Here is a 20480-nt window from a genome sequence, read left to right as displayed (position 1 = left end):
AAACGTATTGGTGGCGCGTCGTGCTATCAAGCACAAAGGTACCGAGAACATAGCCTCAACTCCTTTCCCTTCTCATTTCAATACTCCCTCTTCAATCGGGTTTTCTTTGTCTGTGTGTGTGCGTGTGCATGTGTCCTGGCACCTGTCTGCTCAAGTAAGACTGCAGAAGATCATTATTGTTATTATTATTATTGTTATTATTCTCGCGCTAAGTCTGCTCTGTGTCCCCTTTTGTAAGTTGCCTGTTTATTTGCTGCACCACACCTCTCTCCCCTATCTCTGCACAACACACGCCAATAAATCTTGATCGTGCCACATACCATTCCTCGCCCATTGTTAATAAATTATTATTAGGAATGTTCCCTGCTCGTTTTTGTCTTTTCCTCCATTAATCCAGCATGGTCCGAATCCTAGTCTTTCCGGGACTTTATTCCCAACGATCCATTCCTTTTAGCCGGTACGTCCTTGGCAGTGTCGCTGAGCTGCATCAGATCCGGAAAAGTGATCCGATCCGGTAGAGTGATCCGGTTTGGACAAGTCGTACCGAGGGCGTGTTCCCCGGTAATTAAACCACGTGATTAATTAGGTAACCCGATTAACCCATAGACGGGAGGACCCTAGGTCACGCGGTTGTGTTATTGGCGTCCACGGTCGGTTAAGCGACCCGCAGTGTCACGGAATTATCCGCCTGCAATGACCTACAATTCCGGGGAGTCTGGGGGAACCGAGATAGCTTCCCCCACCTTGTGGTCTTCTCACCCGACCCCCGGACCGCAACAATACATGTACGCACATGCATACATACACTCACGTACATACAAACATACACGCACATACATACATATACGCACATACATACATACATACACACACACATACATACTGTTACGGTTCAAGGAACCATATTCATACAAACATACAGTTGTCCCGAAGTTAGTTATGCCATTAAGTATATGTGCAGATAGAACCCCTCCTTGTGTGGAGTGGGAAAGCAAAAGGTGCGTTGCGATGTTTTTTTTTAGTTAGATTAATAAATCTTTATATCCCCTACTTCACGATCCACTGTCCACCTGCGTCTCCGGAGCCTCGTTGTTCAGAGGCAGAATCTTCACGTCTGCAGTTCCTTTTCGGCTTCCCCAAATGTTCCAATTCAATCTTGGTTGTACCACCGTCCACCTTCCTCAAACACGCGTGGAGTGGGCGGGCTTTCCCGGCCTGGCCGAAATCCCGCCCAGAAAGGGCGGACCCCATGAAGGCCCTGTCCAATCAGGGCGGACGGTGACGTCAGCTTCGCCAAGGCCCCTCCCCGACCTTGGGGATCTATAAATTACGACACCATCCTCAGGGTAGAGTGAGAGAGTTCGGTGGGTTCGTTGGCTGGTTGTAAAGAAAGAAGGAAGGTCGTTGGTTGAGTTGGTCCCTTGGTTGTTGGTTGAAGAAGGAAGGTCGTGATCACGGAGGGCCTGCCCATGTCTCGCCTCAGCGGCCCGTCTGTTGTGCTGGTCCGAGTACACCCGACCTTTACAGGGTCTCTCGTTTGGTCTTGTCTGCTACTCCGTTCTACCTTGGACTCCGTGCTCTCCACCCGGGCTCCATCGCAGACACGGTCTCCACACGTGCGGCTGTGGGCCAAACCGCACGACCTTTGTCGGGTGCCGCACCACAGAGCGTCCCTTCCCTCGGAATGTTCAGGTACCAATAGAACTGCGACCTCAGCTCCCTCCCTCTCTGGCTGCAAAAGTTCTTTGCCATTCAACGGGGGTTATTTTGTCTGAGTGTGCATCTGAGTGTGTGGTGCCTGTCCTTTAAGTGGAATTGTATAAGTTTTTGATCATTGCAATTCTTGCCTGAATTATTTTCGCGACAAGTCTGCTCTGTGTCCTCTTTTGTAAGTTGCTGTAAAATTGTCGCACTACTTCTCTCTTCTGTCCTCTGCATAACACACCAATAAACCTGTTCCTGTACCACATGAATTTCCTCGCTTAGTGTAAATAAATTATTGTAGAAATGTTCCCAGTTCGTTTTTGTCTTTTCCTTCATTGGTCCAGCATGATTCAGATCTGAGTTGAGCCGCGTCTTTATCCCCAATAATCTGTTCATTCTAGCCGGTACGTCCTTGGCAGTTCCGCTCGGCTGCATCCGATCTGGAGTTGGTAGTTTGTACTCTACCGTAGTTGGTAGAGTGATCCGGTTCGGTCAAGGCGTACTGAGGGCGTGGTTCCCCGGTCGTCTAAACTGCGTGGTTAATTAGTTAAACTGATTACACCTGGCAGGAAGACCCTACGCTACGCGGTTGTGGTATTTGCGTCCACGGTCGGTTAAGCGACCCGCCACGTCACGGAATTATCCTTGAGCGACGGCCTACAATTCCGGGAGTCTAGTGGGAGACGATGTAACTTCCCCCATCTCGTGGTAATTCTCACCACCGGACCCCGGCTCACAACAATACATATACACATACATACACACATACATACACCCATGCGCACGCGCACACACACACACACACACACACACACACGCACGCACGCACGCACGCACGCACACACACACATTATTTTGTACTGGTAAATACTTACAAAAGCTATTTTATTTGAAGTTATAACCTTAACTTATAAGCAATCGACTGATTTCCCAACTGCCCGGATCATCATCTGGACACCATTTTTCATCAAGATTTCGATCCTTTCAGCCCAGACCCTCTCCAAACGGCGGATCCACAATCCCGGTCGCAGGTCCACATCAGTAGATTACTCAACATTGGTGGACCCACAACTTCAAAGTTGTGTCGAGACAGTCAGTCAACACAGTAATGCAATATCGTTATTCAAACTTATTTATAGTATTACTACATTTGAGTAACTTTAATCATACACTACTTTACATGATAATATATAAAGCGATAAACACTTTACCTGATAGACATGTCCATTGCACAGCACCGTCATTTAACCATTGACTCAAAATGTCATTCAAATATTTAAACTGTCTTTAACAAACGATTTTAACATGCTGCACTGCGTGTCTAAAGGCCCTGTCACACCTTGACGTTTTAGCCAGCGTATGGCAAGGTATCAAAATGTATGTAAAACGTTGGCGTACGCTGAACTATTGATATTTTTTCAGTTTTTTAGTGTATTCATAACGAGTTGGACGTATGCATAACGTATTAGTATAGTGACGTACACAGAACGTTTCGATAAGTGATAGATAACTTATACCAACGAATGCTTAGCGTGTTGTCGGCGTTCACAACGTATGCCCAACGATAGTCTAAACGCCCTGTCACACCTTGACGAATTAGTCAGCGTATGCCGATTTATGAAAAATTTGTCTAAAACGCTGGTACACGTCGAATACGTTATGGGTACGTTTTGTATACGTTAAGAGCACACTGAAAAACACTGCCATACGTCGCAGTATGCTGGCTTTAAACGTTGTACTTTTGGGTTTTCCTCATTTTTTCATGCTTGAAATTTTACGACGTATGCTGGCATATGACTCACACGTTCCGCTACGCTGGCCATAAGTTGTAGGCACGTTATGCGATCGTTGACACACGTCGAAACACGTTACTTGTAAGTTACTCATAAGTCGAAACGCGTCGAGGTAATGTTTAGCGCACCCGAAACTTATTTCTAACCTATGAGTAACGTGCTTTGAACCTATGTGTAACTTATCTCCAATGCACATTGACGTATGTAGACCTATTTGATTGACGTCTTCCGGATGACCACAGAACTTACTGAACGTGTTTCTAACTTACAGCTACCGTATAATGCGGTTACGATTTAAATCGTTGAGCGGCAGCCTATTAATTATATTATAACTGCACTATAAATCGAAGTGTCAACATCACCATCATGCCGAAGAAAAAAACAAACAAACAAAAAAAAACAACAACTTGGCGTGTTTCGACTTATGAGTAACTTACAAGTAACGTGTGTCAACGATCGCGTAACGTGCCGACAACTTATGGCCAGCAGATGCGGAACGTGTGAGTCATACGCTGGCATACGTCGAAAAATTTTCAACATGTTAAAATTTGTCGACGAGCTCGGCGTACTACGATGTATACCAGCGTACTACAACGTATACCAGTGTGCTTCAACGTGCTCTTAACGTATACAAAACTTACCCATAGCGTATTCGACGTGTGCCAGCGTTTTAGACAAATTTTTCATACGTCGACATACGCTGGCTAAATCGTCAAGGTGTGACAGGGCCTTTAGCAACCACCAACAATTTTTTTTAATGCTCATTTATAATGTAATATATAAATAATATTTGTTTATTGAATTTTATTTTATTTTTATCTAAATAACTCCTTTATTTAACACATCTATTATGTATACCCTTGGTATACATAATATATTGTTGCGGGCCGGAGGTCGGGTGAAAAGACCACTTGGGGGCAAAGCTATCTCTGCTCCCACCAGACTCCCTGGAATTGTAGGCCGTTGCATACGGATAATTCCGTGACGCGGCGGGTCGCTTAACCGACCGTTGACGCCAATAACTCAACCGCGTGACCTCGGGTCCTCCCGTCTATGGGTTAACCGGGTTACCTAATTAATCACGTGATTTAATTACTGGGGAACATGCCTTCGGTACGCCTTGTCCAAACCGGATCACTCTACGGGACCGGATCACTTTACCGGATCGGATGCAGCCAAGCGACACTGCCAAGGACCTACCGGCTGAGAGGAATGGATCGTTGGGAATAAAGTCCCGGCTAAGCTAAGATTCGGACAATGCTGGACCAATGAAGGAAAAGACAAAAACGAGCAGGGAACATTTCTAATTATGATTTATTCACAAGCAGGTGAGGAAGGGTATGTGGTGCAATCAATAGATTTATTTGGGTGTGCAAGCAGAGCTGGGGAAGAAAGGTGTGGTGCGACATTAAACAAGCAACTTATGAAAGCGGACGCAGAGCAGACCTAACCCGAAAATAATAAAAACAATCTTCTGCAGGTTTACTTATATAGACAGATGCCAGGACACACACACACACACACACACACAGACACAGAAAACCTGATGAAGAGGAATTGAAGCGAGACAGGAGAGGAGTTGCGGCTATGGTCTCTCGGTACCTTTGTATAATTGATACGCGGTACCCGAACACGCTACCAATACATTTGGGGGGAATGCTCTGTGGTGCGGTACCTCCCTGACAGCTGGCGCGTCGTCTCTTGCTTCGGGCAGTTCGCGTCGAGACCGAGGGCATGAAGGAGGGGCTTGAGTTGGGAGGGTGGTGTCCAGAGCGAGTGTACGGAGTGGTAGGCGGGACCAGGTGGGTGGGTGGAGTCGGCGTCGTGTTGGCGGAGAAGAGGAGGGGGAGTCAGTCCAGCGATGACGACAGAAGGCAGAGTTGAAGGAGAGAGAGAGAGAGAGAGAGAGAGAGAGAGAGAGAGAGAGAGAGAGAGAGAGAGAGAGAGAGAGAGAGAGAGAGAGAGAGAGAGAGAGAGAGAGAGAGAGAGAGAGAGAGAGAGAGAGAGAGAGAGAGAGAGAGAGAGAGAGAGAGAGAGAGAGAGAGAGAGAGAGAGAGAGAGAGAGAGAGAGAGAGAGAGAGAGAGAGAGAGAGAGAGAGAGAGAGAGAGAGAGAGAGAGAGAGAGAGAGAGAGAGAGAGAGAGAGAGAGAGAGAGAGAGAGAGAGAGAGAGAGAGAGAGAGAGAGAGAGAGAGAGAGAGAGAGAGAGAGAGAGAGAGAGAGAGAGAGAGAGAGAGAGAGAGAGAGAGAGAGAGAGAGAGAGAGAGAGAGAGAGAGAGAGAGAGAGAGAGAGAGAGAGAGAGAGAGAGAGAGAGAGAGAGAGAGAGAGAGAGAGAGAGAGAGAGAGAGAGAGAGAGAGAGAGAGAGAGAGAGAGAGAGAGAGAGAGAGAGAGAGAGAGAGAGAGAGAGAGAGAGAGAGAGAGAGAGAGAGAGAGAGAGAGAGAGAGAGAGAGAGAGAGAGAGAGAGAGAGAGAGAGAGAGAGAGAGAGAGAGAGAGAGAGAGAGAGAGAGAGAGAGAGAGAGAGAGAGAGAGAGAGAGAGAGAGAGAGAGAGAGAGAGAGACTTTGCTCGGACCTTTATAGGCCATGTGGCTCAGGGCAGGGGGCCACACCGAAGCGTTGCGTCGTCACCCGAATCGGGCGCTCTAATTGGCCCCGATTCCCTGCGCGGCCCGGCCGCGATGGCCGGAAACCACAACATTCCATTTCCGGCAAGATTACCCCACGCCGCAAAAATGTCTTTCTCCGACCTCACGACATGATAGGAATCGCCCACACGGAACTCCGCGCCATAAATCACCCTGCAAAAACCCGAGGCCATGCCCTGATGACCAGCCGAGGGCAGCGTCAGTCCCACATGCCCGCCCGGGCGCCCCCGACCAGTGCTGGCCAACGCGCCCGCTCCGTGTGCGCCACGTGGCCCGAGCTGCACAACATGCCTCCGCCCGATCGCAGCCCCGCTGGCCCCAGGGTCGAGAATACGCTCGCCGTCCGCGACCGCCAGCGGGGACTGAAGGTACGATGTTATGGCGAACCCATGCACAGACAGTAAGATGTGTCCATTTGTGCCCTGCTCTGTACGATAACAAAGTTTCGCGAGTGGCGCACGGGTCTACCTTTGAGAGCATGTTCCGTACAACATCTTCCGTTCTGATCCGCCATTACGCACGTGGCCAGCGCTCGCCCGATTCTGCTATCGTGCGTGTGGGATGAAAGCCGATCAATATAATTAGTCCAGAAATGGGTTGAAAGGAATGCGCCACTTGCGCCTTGCACACTCGCATCCCGCCCAACGTGGCGTGGTTGTCGTTTTATTATTATTGGCCTCGATTGAGGGATTGCTTGAGGACGGGAGCTCTGTGATGTCGATGCTCATGTGCTGTTTGAGCACCCTTTCTAAGGTGCTGTTTCTTCCATCTCCTCGGTACGTGTTCCGTGCAGCGTGGGCGTCGTGTTCAGTGCGTTTCCTGTCCATTGGGTGGAAATTACCGCTGCGCGTGCGTTTGGCAGGCTGTGTCCTCTGCAGAGGTGTGGGGGTGCAATGCCTGCCTGGCCTTTGCTGAAGACCCATCTCACAGCGAAGGGCACACGTGGCTCAGATTTACCTCAGGAATAATCAGAAAAGAAGAGTAGGAATGAAGTTAGAAATGAAATGAAGAAGGAGTGATGTAAGCAAACCTAGCTATGAGATCCTCGCAATGCACGCCCCTGTTGTCCCGCTAGACAAAAAGGAAGGGACTTAACTATCTCCACGAATATTAATGGAATAACTGTCTTGGGACCACTATCTGTTGGATGCATGCAGTTCCGAGAACCACAAGAATATTATTTAATACATCAATTATTTTTATTTTGCTTGAGGTTTACAAAATAAAAAAATGCATTTTTTAAAACTAATAATATGAATTAAAGAATTTACCTCATAAATAATTAATTCATTATTATTATGATTATTGTTGTAATGCAATGCAATAGTAACTTGTTTCCATGAAAACCAACCAAACCTAAATAAAAGGTCATGATGGAGTCGAAAGACATTCTCACAAGACCTGATCAAACAATCGGCCAAATATCCTCTGTTTGACATGATGGGAAGAAAAAAACAAAAACCTTTTTTATTTTTGTATACACTGGCGAGGCTCGTATGAGAGATAACCCACAGACACGCACAACAAGTGTTACAGGAGACAAGAGGACTGGGAGAGGGAAAGAAAAAACAGTGGGGAACAGAGACATGAGGAGATCTGTGGAAGGGGAGAGGGATGGGATGGGGTATGCAGGGTAAACAAGATGGACACTACAAGGACTTTCAGGAAGGAAAGCAGGGATTTGAAGGAGGTGGGTTTGGTGTGGATTAGCGGGGGGGGGGGGGCTCGAAAAGATCGTGGTTTTGGATGGGTGAAGATACGAGATGGTGGTGAACAACTGTTTTGAAGACCTGGAGGGAAGAATGGGATTGAAGAGAGTGTGGAAGTTTGTTCCAAAGATGGGGAAAAAAGAGGAATGAAAGAGTGAAGGTGAGCAGTCATTCTTGATTTTGGTGGTTTTACCTGAAACGGGTTGCTGGGGGATCTTGAACGCCCTGTGGAGATATGGGGGTGTGGGGGATATATCTCAGACAGAGGAGGGGGGCGAGGCTGGAGAGGAGATGGTAAAAGACAGAAAGACCACCGACTTGCCTGTGGTGAGAGAGTGAGAGACCCAAAGACTCAGCCTAATCGCGGGAGATACCAATGATCCCAAATGCCTTGGTTTCCACAGCGTGAAGCTGAGAAAGGTGAGAGGCAGGAGCAACAGCCCAAAGGGGATAGCATTACTCCATCAGGCTGTGGACGAAAGCTTTGTATGTGGTCAGGAGCTCAGGTGGGCCGAGTAAGGACTTTGCACGACGGAGGATGCTTAGTCGGCACCTGGCTTTGGAGGCCAGCTTGGAAATGTGGCTTTCCCAGGAAAGATCATGGCAGACAGTGAGACCCAGAAGTTTGAATGAAGAACTTCTTCAAGGGGATTGTTGAGAAAGTAGATGGTGTTTGGGGGGGGGGTGTTCCAGACGGTCCTTTCGGAGAGACATAGTGATGAAAGTGAGATATGTCATGGTTGAAAGACATGTTCCACGTATTGGACCAGCTTATGATTTTATCCAGATCTGCAGGGAGTGAAAAGGCTGCTGCTTGCCGGTCTGAGGGATGACAGATGGTACGGCAGAGGGTGGAGTCATCAGCAAAGAAATGAAGAGGATTTTCCAGAGAGTCAAGCTGAGCAACATGTGAGGCAGGGGAGCCAGCCGAGAGAGGAAAGTAATACTCCATCAAGCTGCAGATGAAGGCCTTGTCAGTGGATAGGGGTTCAGGTGTGCCAATGAAGGACTTTGTATGATTGAGGATGCTCAGTCGGCGGCTGACTTTGGAAGCCAATTTTGAAAAGTGGTTTGCCCAAGAAAGATCATGGCTAAAGGTGAGACCCAGGAGGTTGAATGACTGAATTTCCTCAACAGGATTGTTAAGAAAGTAGAAAGGAGGGTTTGTCAGATGGTCCTTTCAGAGATAGATAGTGAGAGTGTGGGATTTGTCAGGATTGAAAGACATATTGCGAATGTTTGACCATCTTGTGATTTTTTTTTTATTATTATTTTTTTTTTTAATGGTCTGAAGAGAGGACAGAGGCTTTGGGTGGAGTTGTCAACAAATAGATAGAAGATTTTCCAGAGAATCAGAGAGATCATTGATGAAGTGCTTGGATTTAGACTAGAATCTTGTGTATTAAAGAGGGTCACATTAGGGTAAGATTGTCTTGTTTAATGTACATTATAGGAAGGGTGATCCTTCGTACAATAATATTAGAGGGGGCTGAAGGTGAACGACTTGGATTACAGAAGGTTTTACAGACAAGGGAGAGGTCAAGTGAGGGACCTAGTGAGAAGGGTTTGTTACATTGGACCACCGACAGAGACAAATGTGTAGGGGCTGCAGATGGCCAATCAAGGCTGTTTGTCCGCTGTTACCATGCAAGGGCGTCCAATGGGTTTGGGTGTGACTTGGGGGGAGTGAGAAAGTGAAAGAAGAGACAGAGTGGGATTTTTCGCGAAGGAAGGGTGAAGTAATTCGGTCGCTCTCTCTCCATCTCCGACACACACACACACACACACACACACACACACACACACACACACACACACACACACACACACACACACACACACACACACACACACACACACACAACCAAATGCCTCAAATATCGCTGGAAGGCTTGACCATCAGCTCAGCGCTGGTATTAATTGGCACTGATGTGACTGTTATTATACCTTTGCTGGATATTCGCCATGAAAGTTTCCTCCAGAAATAATCTCTCCACGTTCTTGGAAGACTATCTGCAAAAGAAAAGTCCAAAAAATTAGTCGGTGGAAATGCACTTCCGGGGTATCGTGATGAAAATCACTTCTGTGATATCATGGGCAGCAAGACTGAAGGAAGTTAAACACAGGAGGAGGCCATCAGGCCCATCATGCCCCACGCATTTCTGTCAATGTCCATGTACCCCATCTATCCTCATTGCCTCTAGATGCCAATCTAATTCCAGTGTAAATTTATCTTCCATTTATGCTGCTATTACCTTTACAGGGAGACCATTCCATGCATTAACTACTGTCTGAATGAAAGATCCTTGCCTTATAATGCCATCATAATTCTCATCTTCTTCCCTCTGAAGCTCTGCCCGCTGATCCTATCACTGTCCATTCTTTCCACACTTATTCCCTCTATACCCTTCATTAAACATCTCCATCAGATCTCCTCATAATCACCACCTTTTTAAGGTAGAAAGAACAGCCTCTTTCAGCTGGTCCTCAAAGGTGAATCTACCTCGGCATGGGATCATTTTAGTAGTTCTCCACCGAACCCTCTCTCTGGCAGCTCTGTCCCTCCTTCCTCAGATATGGTGACCAAAGACAAACACAATATTTGAGATGAGGCCTTACTAAATTCCTATCCAGTGTTAACACTACCTCTTCATTTATAATTCATCCCCCTGAGAATACAACGTAAAACCATATTAGTTTTAACTGTAACTGCTTGGCACTGGCTATGTTTCCTGAAATCAATTGTGATATGTTGTCGTTTGTGTGATTTGTGTTGCGGCACTTCCACAATCCTGAAATCATGTAGAAAATGAAAAGGAAACCACATCCTAGGATCAGCTTCTTACTCACCGCAGTCAGGGTGGTGGCCTTGTAGTCTTCTATTAGCTCTATTCTGGTCTTCAGCCTCCCACCATCTCTCTTCTTAACCCAACACCCCCCTGCCCCCCCCCCATTCATTTCCACATCACACTCATTCTACCAGAAACCCTTAATTGTCTTCCTCAAGCTTTTCATTTTTATTCTTTCCTCCATGTAGGTATTAAAGTTTTCTACCCATTATTCTTCACCCAGTGAGACCATATTCCTGTTTCAGATACACTCTGAAGTGCATTTGTATATTCTTGCCCACCTTCCCCCCCCCTCCCCGTTTATCCATTGTATTTCTGTTGGCCTTTTATTCCCCCTTTTTCTGCTATTCCATAAGCCTCCCAATCTACATGTAAAAATACATATTTTAATGTAAACGATTTCTTGGATAATCCAATCATTTTACAAAGTTCCTCCCACAGCCAAAGGCATCACACACAAATATCTGTGTTGAATCTCCACAAAATCTGAGCTAGTGTGCGCAAGGGTCTTTGCTGAGCCTGATGATGTAACATGAACATGTGACCGGCGTGTCAAAATATATTTTAAATTTGAGTGATGTACTTGGGTGCAAAACGTTCATGTTAGCAGATTTTATAATGTAAACATTTTAATCATCAGTCAATAAGGTGAAAATGTGACTGCAGTATGCATTTGAAGCAGTGGGCAATGTGAGATGTGGAAAACATTGCTGTGTTCAATCAAAATGTCATCATACAGGGTTGTCTGTAGCACTGTTCATTTCAGTTTGGATGATGCTTCGTACAAATTGAATCGTATCATGCACTATCCCGTGCACCTGCAAAAGAAAAGAAAGGCTTGTTTAAAAGCCGAGATAGTCAAGGTAAAAAGGACAGCAAGAAAAAAAAAACAGAAAAACTAGAACGGCACTCGGAGGAGCTCATACCTCCGCCAGGTTGAACAGTTTACGTTTTGTATCCCAACGATAGGCTGGATCTGCATCCTGACCTTAATGAAAATCAAATTGGCTTGTTCTGGTCATATACACAACTCATCCACAACATTTTGTAACAACACGTTATATTTTGTTTTTGGTCCTGTCGGTCAGTGGTGAAGAATCACTTATAGATTGGGCTGATAGGATGGCCTCGAGGTACGCACCCTCGTCTCTAGCCTGGGTTCGAACCTTGACCCAGCTATAAACTGTCATCCTGGTGTTTCACAGGCAGGATGATTAATCAATGTGTGTTCCGTCCTTCGGACGGATTTAAACGGGCATGTCCCGTCTGCCAGCATTTGTTGGTGGAGGTTAAAGATCCCTCGGTGTACTTTGCAAAAAGTAGGCGAGCTATTGCTGGCACCATGAACAAATTACAAATTCCTGCTCTAACCAGCAGAGGGTATTGCATCAGTGGCACAGCTGCACTCTCAGCCAATGATGCCACCCTGCAGCCTTGTGCTGCATACGAACGAAGAAGAGCTTTCAAAATTCTAGTACGTATGTGGATCATGATCTTCACCAAAATCGCATCAATTCGTCCTGGTCTGGTCATACACTCAATCTGTCCACCAAGTTTTGTCTGAATCCGTCCATAACTTTTTGAGATATCCTGCTCACAGACAGACAAACAGACCAGACAGGGGTGAAAACATAACCTTCGGTGGTGGAGGTAATCTCTGTCATAATATTATGAACTCACTAATTCCTGGATGTTGAGTGAATCAAATTCCTTCTTTTATACAATTAGTAGAAAGGAATATTATGATTTCTGGTCAAGAAATATCAGAACATGGGAATTGAATGAAAAGACAAAAAGATAATTCTGGAGGAGAATGTGGATTAGCTCAGGTTGAAGCTTTGCTTATGTACTTCTGAAGCTGGAATGAAAATGAAAATCCAAGTTAAATGAGACAAATGAACAAAACACAACTGTAAAATAATAGACTATTTTAAAAAGGGGGAAAAAGGGTTAATAAAGTTGTTTATGATCGAGAACAAGACAAGGTGAAATGTCATCTGAGAATAACATTCAGAGTTATGCTAAAGCCTACCTGGGGGCAGCACCTGACAGTGTAAGGATCTTGCACTCGATCACAGTCACGGTGACTTTCTGCAGATAGAATGCAATCATCACCACACAATAATCCTAACCCTCTCAACCACTTTCTTTCAATTCATTGACTTCGTATCATCGCACCGCTGTCTGCCATTGGTGAGCACACTCTAATGCTACATCATTAGCCTGTGCCAGATCCGGGCATACACGTCCCATGCAGCATGTCACAGATCAAGAGATGTTCTATGGTCTGAGGGCCAAGGCCTGTAACCCATCTCAACATGCTTGATTTTCATCTCCCCATACCCACCCGTAGTCTGATCAGGCTATGCCAGGTTATTCGTGGTAGGTCGGCACCTGATGGGAGCTTGTCTAATAGCTTCAGTCATATGATGAGACTGGTAAGTGGTTTCAGTAAATTGAGACATTGTTAGTGAGACTTACCTTCTTTGTTGTACACTTCAATGAGTACTCTGGAAGCACTTCACTCATTTAACTTGTGAGTATATTTATTCTTCCCTTTTTCACATGACCTGCTTCTGCCGTAAGGACCTCAAATATCATTCATAGATAGTAGGGGATTTTGTTCACAATACATCTTTGGCACATCTTTTCATCAAAGTGTAATATTATTGAGTGCCTCGAATTCTTACCCTTGAAGATGGAAATGAGTCCATGTTACTCTACACTCCACTCCCATCTCCAATAGTTACCAATGGTTGCATCTTTAAAGGGACATGATTTAATGGGATGCAGATTTGGAAGGTTCTGTCTATTTCATGTGCAGGCCAGAGTCTAGACTGGGTTTGAATCTCGGTCCAGCTATAAACTGTCATTCCGGTGTTTTGCAGGCAAGGTGAGGCATCAATGTGTGTGCCACAAATTTCTTCTTTTCATTCCATTTACAATTTCTCTACCCTTACCTGTCGAACTTCCAACATTACATGTACCAAACATAGTGTCATGCCCTCTCACCTGCGGATTGCACTCGAGGACCCCTTGCCCATTTATCACAGTATTCAGGGAAACCTGCTGAATGTAGCTGACAGGGAAAGTTCTAGCCATGTCACAACATCAAAATCTGAAATTAATTTAAATTTCTTCACAGCAAAATATTTTACAGCTGGTTACCTTGCCTGATGGGAGGCACAGTTATAAGTGATGGGCCTAACTTTGATCAACCACAGACTCACCCACAATGCAGCAAAGGTGTTTTGAATTTTACATTTGGACTCTTCTCCAAATTGACATTTGAGTGAAGAGTTTTTCTCCTGAACCTCATAAACCACATAAGGATATCATCTTACCAGATTTTATACACTCAGAGGCCATCAGGCAGGTTATCAAAAAGATGTTTTCAGCACAACTTTCTGAAAGAGTATCACTCACCTGAAATTTGGGATGGGTATTGCTCAGAATGCAGTAAATGGCGCATTCTTGTGGCCACTTCCTGCTGCCCGAAATGGGGTCTCACCTTATGGACATCTGCAAATAAGTCAAGAAGAATCCTTGTCAAGATCGTTCATTGTCATTCTGGAACTCAAATTTGGGGAAGTGTGATATCTCAAAAATACCTTCAGTGGCACTGATGGTGTAACTTCATCAGTGCACAGTCCATCATTGTTCTACAGACCCTCCCCTAAGTGAGACTGCATGAATGGTAAAGACTGGGTTAGCATCATAGACAATGAAAAGAATGAATGATTGAACTGATGGGGTATGAAGCACAGGCATAACGTGCCAAATGGCCTTCATCTGTGTCAAAGTTTCTTGTAATTCCTTGTACTCAGGACTAATCTCGGATACAACAGACAGGTGTGCGATGCACCGGCGTGTTCCACTCCTTCCCAAATCCAATCCAAGTAATTAATGTTGAAAATGATGACGTTTATGTTGATGGCACACTCACCAGTAAGGTCACTGCAATGATATCAGTTTTTTCAATTGCCTTTACAAACACTGAATCCAAGAAACTTTAGATGACAACAATAAAGTCGTTCTTCTCAGCTGTAGATTCTCGAGATAAAGTGGGAAAGAGTTTGTGTTGTGTATTTTATGGGTTTTTTTCCAAATGCTGCATACAAATTGCAGTATAGCTCATACATAAGATGTGCAGGGGTTAACTTGAATGTGTGAGGATCTAATTATTAGTCGTCTTAATGTATAAAACAAAGCGGTGCACAGTATGTATGTCTATATGTCTGGTAACTACTCCGAGACCCTTGGGCCGATCGACACCAAAATTGCAGTGTGTACTCAAGGGGGGTCCCCACTTCGGTTTTCCACAAAATATATCATCAAAATAATACTCGAAAATGTTTAATTTTTCGGATTTCTAATCGGTGTTGTTATGAAGGTTATTTCTCCATTGTGGCAGACCAATGGGCCGAGAATGACATTCACTCTCGGAGGGCTAGTGGGTACCGCCGCAGCAGTGTTTTATAATATTCTGTTCTAATTTATTTTCATTCATTATCCATTGAAATCCAGTCGATAAATCATTATCTATTTAAATTGAGGAGATCCAGTTTGCATTAAACAGCATGAAAAGAGTTAGACAAAGACGAAATTGTTTTTGTATTCCTGGAGAAGACGAAATTGTTAAAAAAAAAATTGTATTCTTTATCTCCAGGGTTAAAGGCTCTGAAAGGGGCTGCAACAAAAATTATGCACACATATGCGACAACACCGAACAGACACCTGGTCACTCAGCTTGTGGGAAATTGTGTAAGAGCATGAATGTAAGGAACAACAGCAACAACAAAAATCACAACTTGTGTCTGTGAAACAACACCATTGGTTTCATTAAAAAAAATACTGAGATTCACTTTATGAACAATATGAGAGGGAATGTTAACTGAAGGATGATTTTAATGCAATGTACCGGCATTCAACGCCCGTGTACTTCCCTTAAGCACATCCAGGGTGAGGGCAGCAACCACATCCGCCTGTCGTGCTATCGCGTTTGCCCTGACCACGGCCTCTGCTCCCAATGCTGTGATCAGTTGAGTGCCGTTAATAAGGGCCAAACCCTGTAAGAAGAACAGTCATTATGATTAAATTATGGAACATGGAAAACATTCCATGAATGCTCAGATTGTGTATGAAAGACTAATGTCCCATTTTGGTAAGAAACATTAAACACATCTTCTGGAAAGGCAGAGTGTGGTTTATGCTTTTCATTCATACAACTTCAGTTGTCTCCCTTTCTTTTTGCCAAATTTTCCAATTATTTCTCCCTCCGTGCATAAGTATTTTTTGTGATGGTATCAAATAGCATTCAGGTTTCCCTGTAAGCAATGCATTGTCACATATTTGGTCTTCCTGATGGAATGATTATGCCTGAATCCAGAAACATGTGCTCAAGATTTAAAGCTTTAACATACTGGCTTGAACCACACATAGCGGTGGTTGTGATGGTTAATTCTTTGAGATTTTCTATTTCTCTCACTGTCAAGATTATATATACAGATTCACTGGATGAACAACATGAGAGGGAATATTTACACCAATTTCACTGGAATCGTTACCGTGAACCCTTGTGCCATGCCATAATTTGCTGCAACAGTTCTGAGTTCATGATCACTATTTCAGTGAGGAGGTATTATTTGGTATTTAAGATGACAATGTAAGTTTGCCAGCTCAACTATTTTGGAAGAGTCCACTCCATGCTGATGAAGGCCAATGAGCCAGAAATACATCCGTGGATAGATTCTCTTTTCAAGGGGTGAACAGGCATTGATAAAAATGGTTTGATACCGCAGGTAGCATTGTAACAGCTAACACAATGCTCGTTTACACTTAGGCAGTGTGCGTCTTTCACGAACTTCAACTAAAACCCAGGAATAGCCATTTAACTGTTTATACTTATACATATATACATATACATATACATATACATATATATATACATATATATATATACATATACATATATATATATATACATATACATATACATATACATATACATATACATATACATATACATATACATATACATATACATATATATATATATATATATATATATATATATATATATATATATATATATATATATATATATATATATATATATATATATATATATATATATATATATATATATACATACATATACATATATATGAATGCACACACGCATATATCAACCATACACCTGGCTGTAATGGTGAGCATCGCCGTGGATTATGTCTCACACGGTAAAACTGCATAATCCAAAAAGAACAACCGTAGGTCTACCACCCAGACGATTGTTCCTGCGAATGCAAACCAATCAACCAGAAGGCAAATGGTGTAATAGGCGGGAAAATCGAAACATGTGGAGTGTGATGAGCACTCCCTCGATCTCCAATGGACATAAAGTCCAACATAATTTGCGGCGATGCTCACCATAACAGTCAGGAGGTGCGTCTGATGTATAAATGACGAATGTGGGCTTTATTAGTACGCTGTCTTGATGAGGGCAAATAAGGTCAAAATCTGGATAGGTGGCTCTGTTTGATGTTTAACTGATGTTGACCATGTACCCTTCGTCTGTTTGACAGAGTCGCTGGGCCGAGGCCCCTGGGTTGGAGGTGATGCTTTGGTGTCGGACGATGTCCAAATTGGGATCGTCCAAATTGGGATCGGGGGAGTGCTCGTCACACTCCACATGTTTTGATATATATATATATATATATATATATATATATATATATATATATATATATATATATATATATATATATATATATATATATATATTTTTTTTTTTTTGTTATGGCTGTGGAAATTTGCATTATACCATAAAGGGCCCTCAGGTGAGATATCTTCATAGGTATATGTGTAGTTAGCCCAAACCTGTTGTCTAGAGGGAATTTATGTGATCCATTTGGGCTGTGATCCTCCAGTTAGCCATTTTTCTGTTCTATCTTTTATTTCAAACAAATAGCATCTCAACAACCACGCCATCCCCATCACAGCGCCAACCACACTGCAACCACGACACCTCCACCATCTACGCTACCACATCTTCGCCACTACGTCCGCTTCCGAACGGCAAACAAAGGCGCCAAGGAGGGAACTGCGAGGATGCGCAGGTTTCCCCGCCTGTTTCTCCCGTTTGACTTCCCGCCGCTTTGGAGTGGAGGAGGGGCGATGCAGGTCAAAGGTCAGAGGTCATGTGAAGGAGGGGTCTCATTTTGGGGGAATAATTCTCTGGCCCAGAGCCAAAAACTGACTCCCCCGGCCCTCGCACGGGGCGGGGTGGAGGGAAAGCGTGAGGGAACGCCCTTTTCGGGAACCCTCTCGAAGGAAGGTGGAGCCGAGAACAGGGCGGGGCGAAGGGCGGAGCCCCGCGCTATAAAAGACGGACATGGGCGGGGCGCTCTTAAGCCTCTTCCTCTTCCGCCTCTTCCTCTTCCGCCTCTTCCTCTTCCGCCTCTTCCTCTTCGTCTTGGCTGGTGGTCTGGTTGGTCTTCGGTTGGTTTTTGTGGAGAGTTGGTCTTCGGGAAGAGCTCCTGCGCCCGCGGCTTGGCGAGTGGCCCTGTCACGAAGGCACGAACGGGAGACTCGGCTACGCCCGTTGTGAGGTGGACCTGCGCGTCCGGACGGGGAGTGCCGGAGAGGGTTCGCCGGCCGCGAAAGGGGTCGGGGCCAGGCGCGACCACGCTGACGGTCGTGGGAGAGGGACTCACCAGCCACAAAAGGGAAGTCGCGACTTTTCTTTCTTTTCTTTGGGGTTTTTGTGTAAATGTCCGTGGGTGGCGTCAGTCTGGCTGAAGTAGAACTGTGTGTTGCTGTGTGTCGGTCGTAGTCGGTTGTAGCTCTGCATTTGCTTTTGTTGCATGACTGTTTTATGTGCATTTTTGACTGTATGGCTGTATATACGTGCTTGTCTGTGTGTGTGAATAAAATGCTTGCTTGTTGAACTGTTCCCGCTCTGCTTCATCTCTTTTCCTTTTTTATTGACCCTCCATCTTGCATCACGTAAGGGGTTCGTAGTGGGTGCAACATCCCGGCAATTAATCGGAACCGTCAAGGCCGACGATAACACCGCTCGGTTATCACTGTAGCACGGAACGGACCGCTTAAGCGGATCGTGTCCGGAGTCGGCCTGTGGCGTGGTACGATCGCCCGGTCGACCATTCGCGCAGGTACTTAGGTAGATCGAATTTGGCGAGCAACCCTATCCTGCACGGGTGGGCAATTGGCACGATCGTGGTGAGGTTAAACCCCCACCCGTGACTGGCTCCCGGCGTTGTTCCGAGAGGGTCACGACAGAATTGTCCGTCCGGTGGGCGACGTGCCGCGATTCGAGTTACGTGGCTGTTCGCACGCCGGCGGGCGCGAATTAGCAACACTGGTGTCTGGAGTGGGATACCAACTCTCCCGTCTCCAACTAAATTCACGGGGAACGGAGCAGGGGTGTGCGAGGTGACCCCCCCCCCGTTCCCTCCAAATTAACCCCTTACGAGAAATAAGATGGAGTCTCAAGGCGAGCGGCTGCCAGGAGTATGAGAAATTGATGTGGGAGTGTTGGAATCCATGGCCCAGGATGGAGACCACGAGCAGGAAATGTTGGTTGTGCAGGAACACGAACTCCCCCAACTGAACCCAGAGCCCGAAATGGGTGCGGCGGCGGCCACGGTGTATGGCACCTCCCCTCCCCCTCTCCGCCAAATCCCCTCGATCCTTGCCGAATCGGCTCAGCCGAGTGCACTCGACATGGCGCAGTTATTTGCAATGCTGGTGGAAATGAATAACGCATTAAACAACAAGATGGATGGAAACGCACTCAAAATAAAAAAAAACAGAATGAAGGAGGAAATGAAGGAAATGCGGGGTGAGATGCAGAACATGGGCCGAACGGCCTGCGGGTGGGCACGGCGAGAATGTTGGCAATAACAGGGGAGCTCAAAATGGCGACGCCACGTGTGGGAGCGAACGAGCTGAGAGGGAGTGCAACGGTTGTCAGGCCCGCAATGGAGGCGGGTGAGGGCAAAATAATTTGGGGGACGTGTTGGGCGAGAAGCGTAAAGGTGACTGAGGAAGTGACGGTGACACAGAGGGAAAAACTAAATGGGGTGACCGAAACATGTGAGACGAGACACGAGGTGACGATGGAAAGAAGAAAAGAAATAATAGTTGAGACAAGGGAGATAACAAAGGAAGAGACGGAAATAATAGAGACGCGGAAGATAGAGGGTGAATTGGACGCGGTTAAAAACGATCACACACACACACGGAGTAAGTGGAGGATAATGGGGGTGAGCTGGCAGAATGTGTCGTGACCCGGTGCGAGCAGCTGGATGGCCTCCTTCGGGAACGGAGGGAGATGCTATTCTCCCTTGAAGCTGATCACGACCTGGTGAGTTCGGTCGTGCTTAGCGAGTTTGAGGGGACGGGTGCTGTGGACAGGTGCACGTGCAGCTTGGAGGGTATGGAGGCCCCGGAAACCCTTGGGGTGGCACAAATCCCCAGTGTGGTTGTCCCGGTGTGTGTGGTGCAAGGTGTGAGTGCGCCCCCGTGTGTGGAAGCGACCGTGTGTGTGAGTGGTGTGGTGGCGGAATGTGTGCTGCAACGCGCACATAGCGTGGGTGCAAGGGTGTGTGTGAGAGCGACCGGGTGTGTGACAGGAAGCCCGTGTATGAGTGAGACACCGCGCGTGAGTGTCACCAAGTGTGTGAGTGGTATGGTCCGTGTGAGGGAGACAGTGTGTGTGAGAGAGCGGTATGTGAGGGAGATGACGGTCGGCAT

General features: G+C 45.8%; 1 protein-coding gene and 1 long non-coding RNA gene across 4 annotated transcripts in view; one reads left to right on the top strand and one right to left on the bottom strand.

Moving 5' to 3' along the window:
* HAL (histidine ammonia-lyase) overlaps positions 1–20480 on the bottom strand; it is a 132366-nt gene that overhangs the window by 42457 nt on the left and 69429 nt on the right. For both annotated transcript variants that reach the window (XM_085864055.1, XM_085864054.1), the window contains exons 11-15: positions 15622–15769; positions 14127–14222; positions 12733–12791; positions 11438–11518; positions 9799–9864 (exon numbers count right to left, since the gene is read on the bottom strand). In XM_085864055.1, coding sequence (XP_085720181.1) covers positions 9799–9864; positions 11438–11518; positions 12733–12791; positions 14127–14222; positions 15622–15769 — 450 coding nt within the window. The remainder of the gene's footprint in view (positions 1–9798; positions 9865–11437; positions 11519–12732; positions 12792–14126; positions 14223–15621; positions 15770–20480) is intronic.
* The window catches only part of LOC147008902 (uncharacterized), a 96672-nt gene that overhangs the window by 27401 nt on the left and 48791 nt on the right, over positions 1–20480 (top strand). The window lies entirely within an intron of this gene.

The sequence above is a fragment of the Eptatretus burgeri genome, chromosome 18, assembly GCF_056783735.1.
Source record: "Eptatretus burgeri isolate ZD-2024b chromosome 18, Ebu_testis_v1, whole genome shotgun sequence".
Taxonomy (NCBI): Eukaryota; Metazoa; Chordata; class Myxini; order Myxiniformes; family Myxinidae; genus Eptatretus; species Eptatretus burgeri.
The sequence above is the reverse complement of the archived record's forward strand: the minus strand, read 5'-3'. Positions and strand labels throughout refer to the sequence as shown.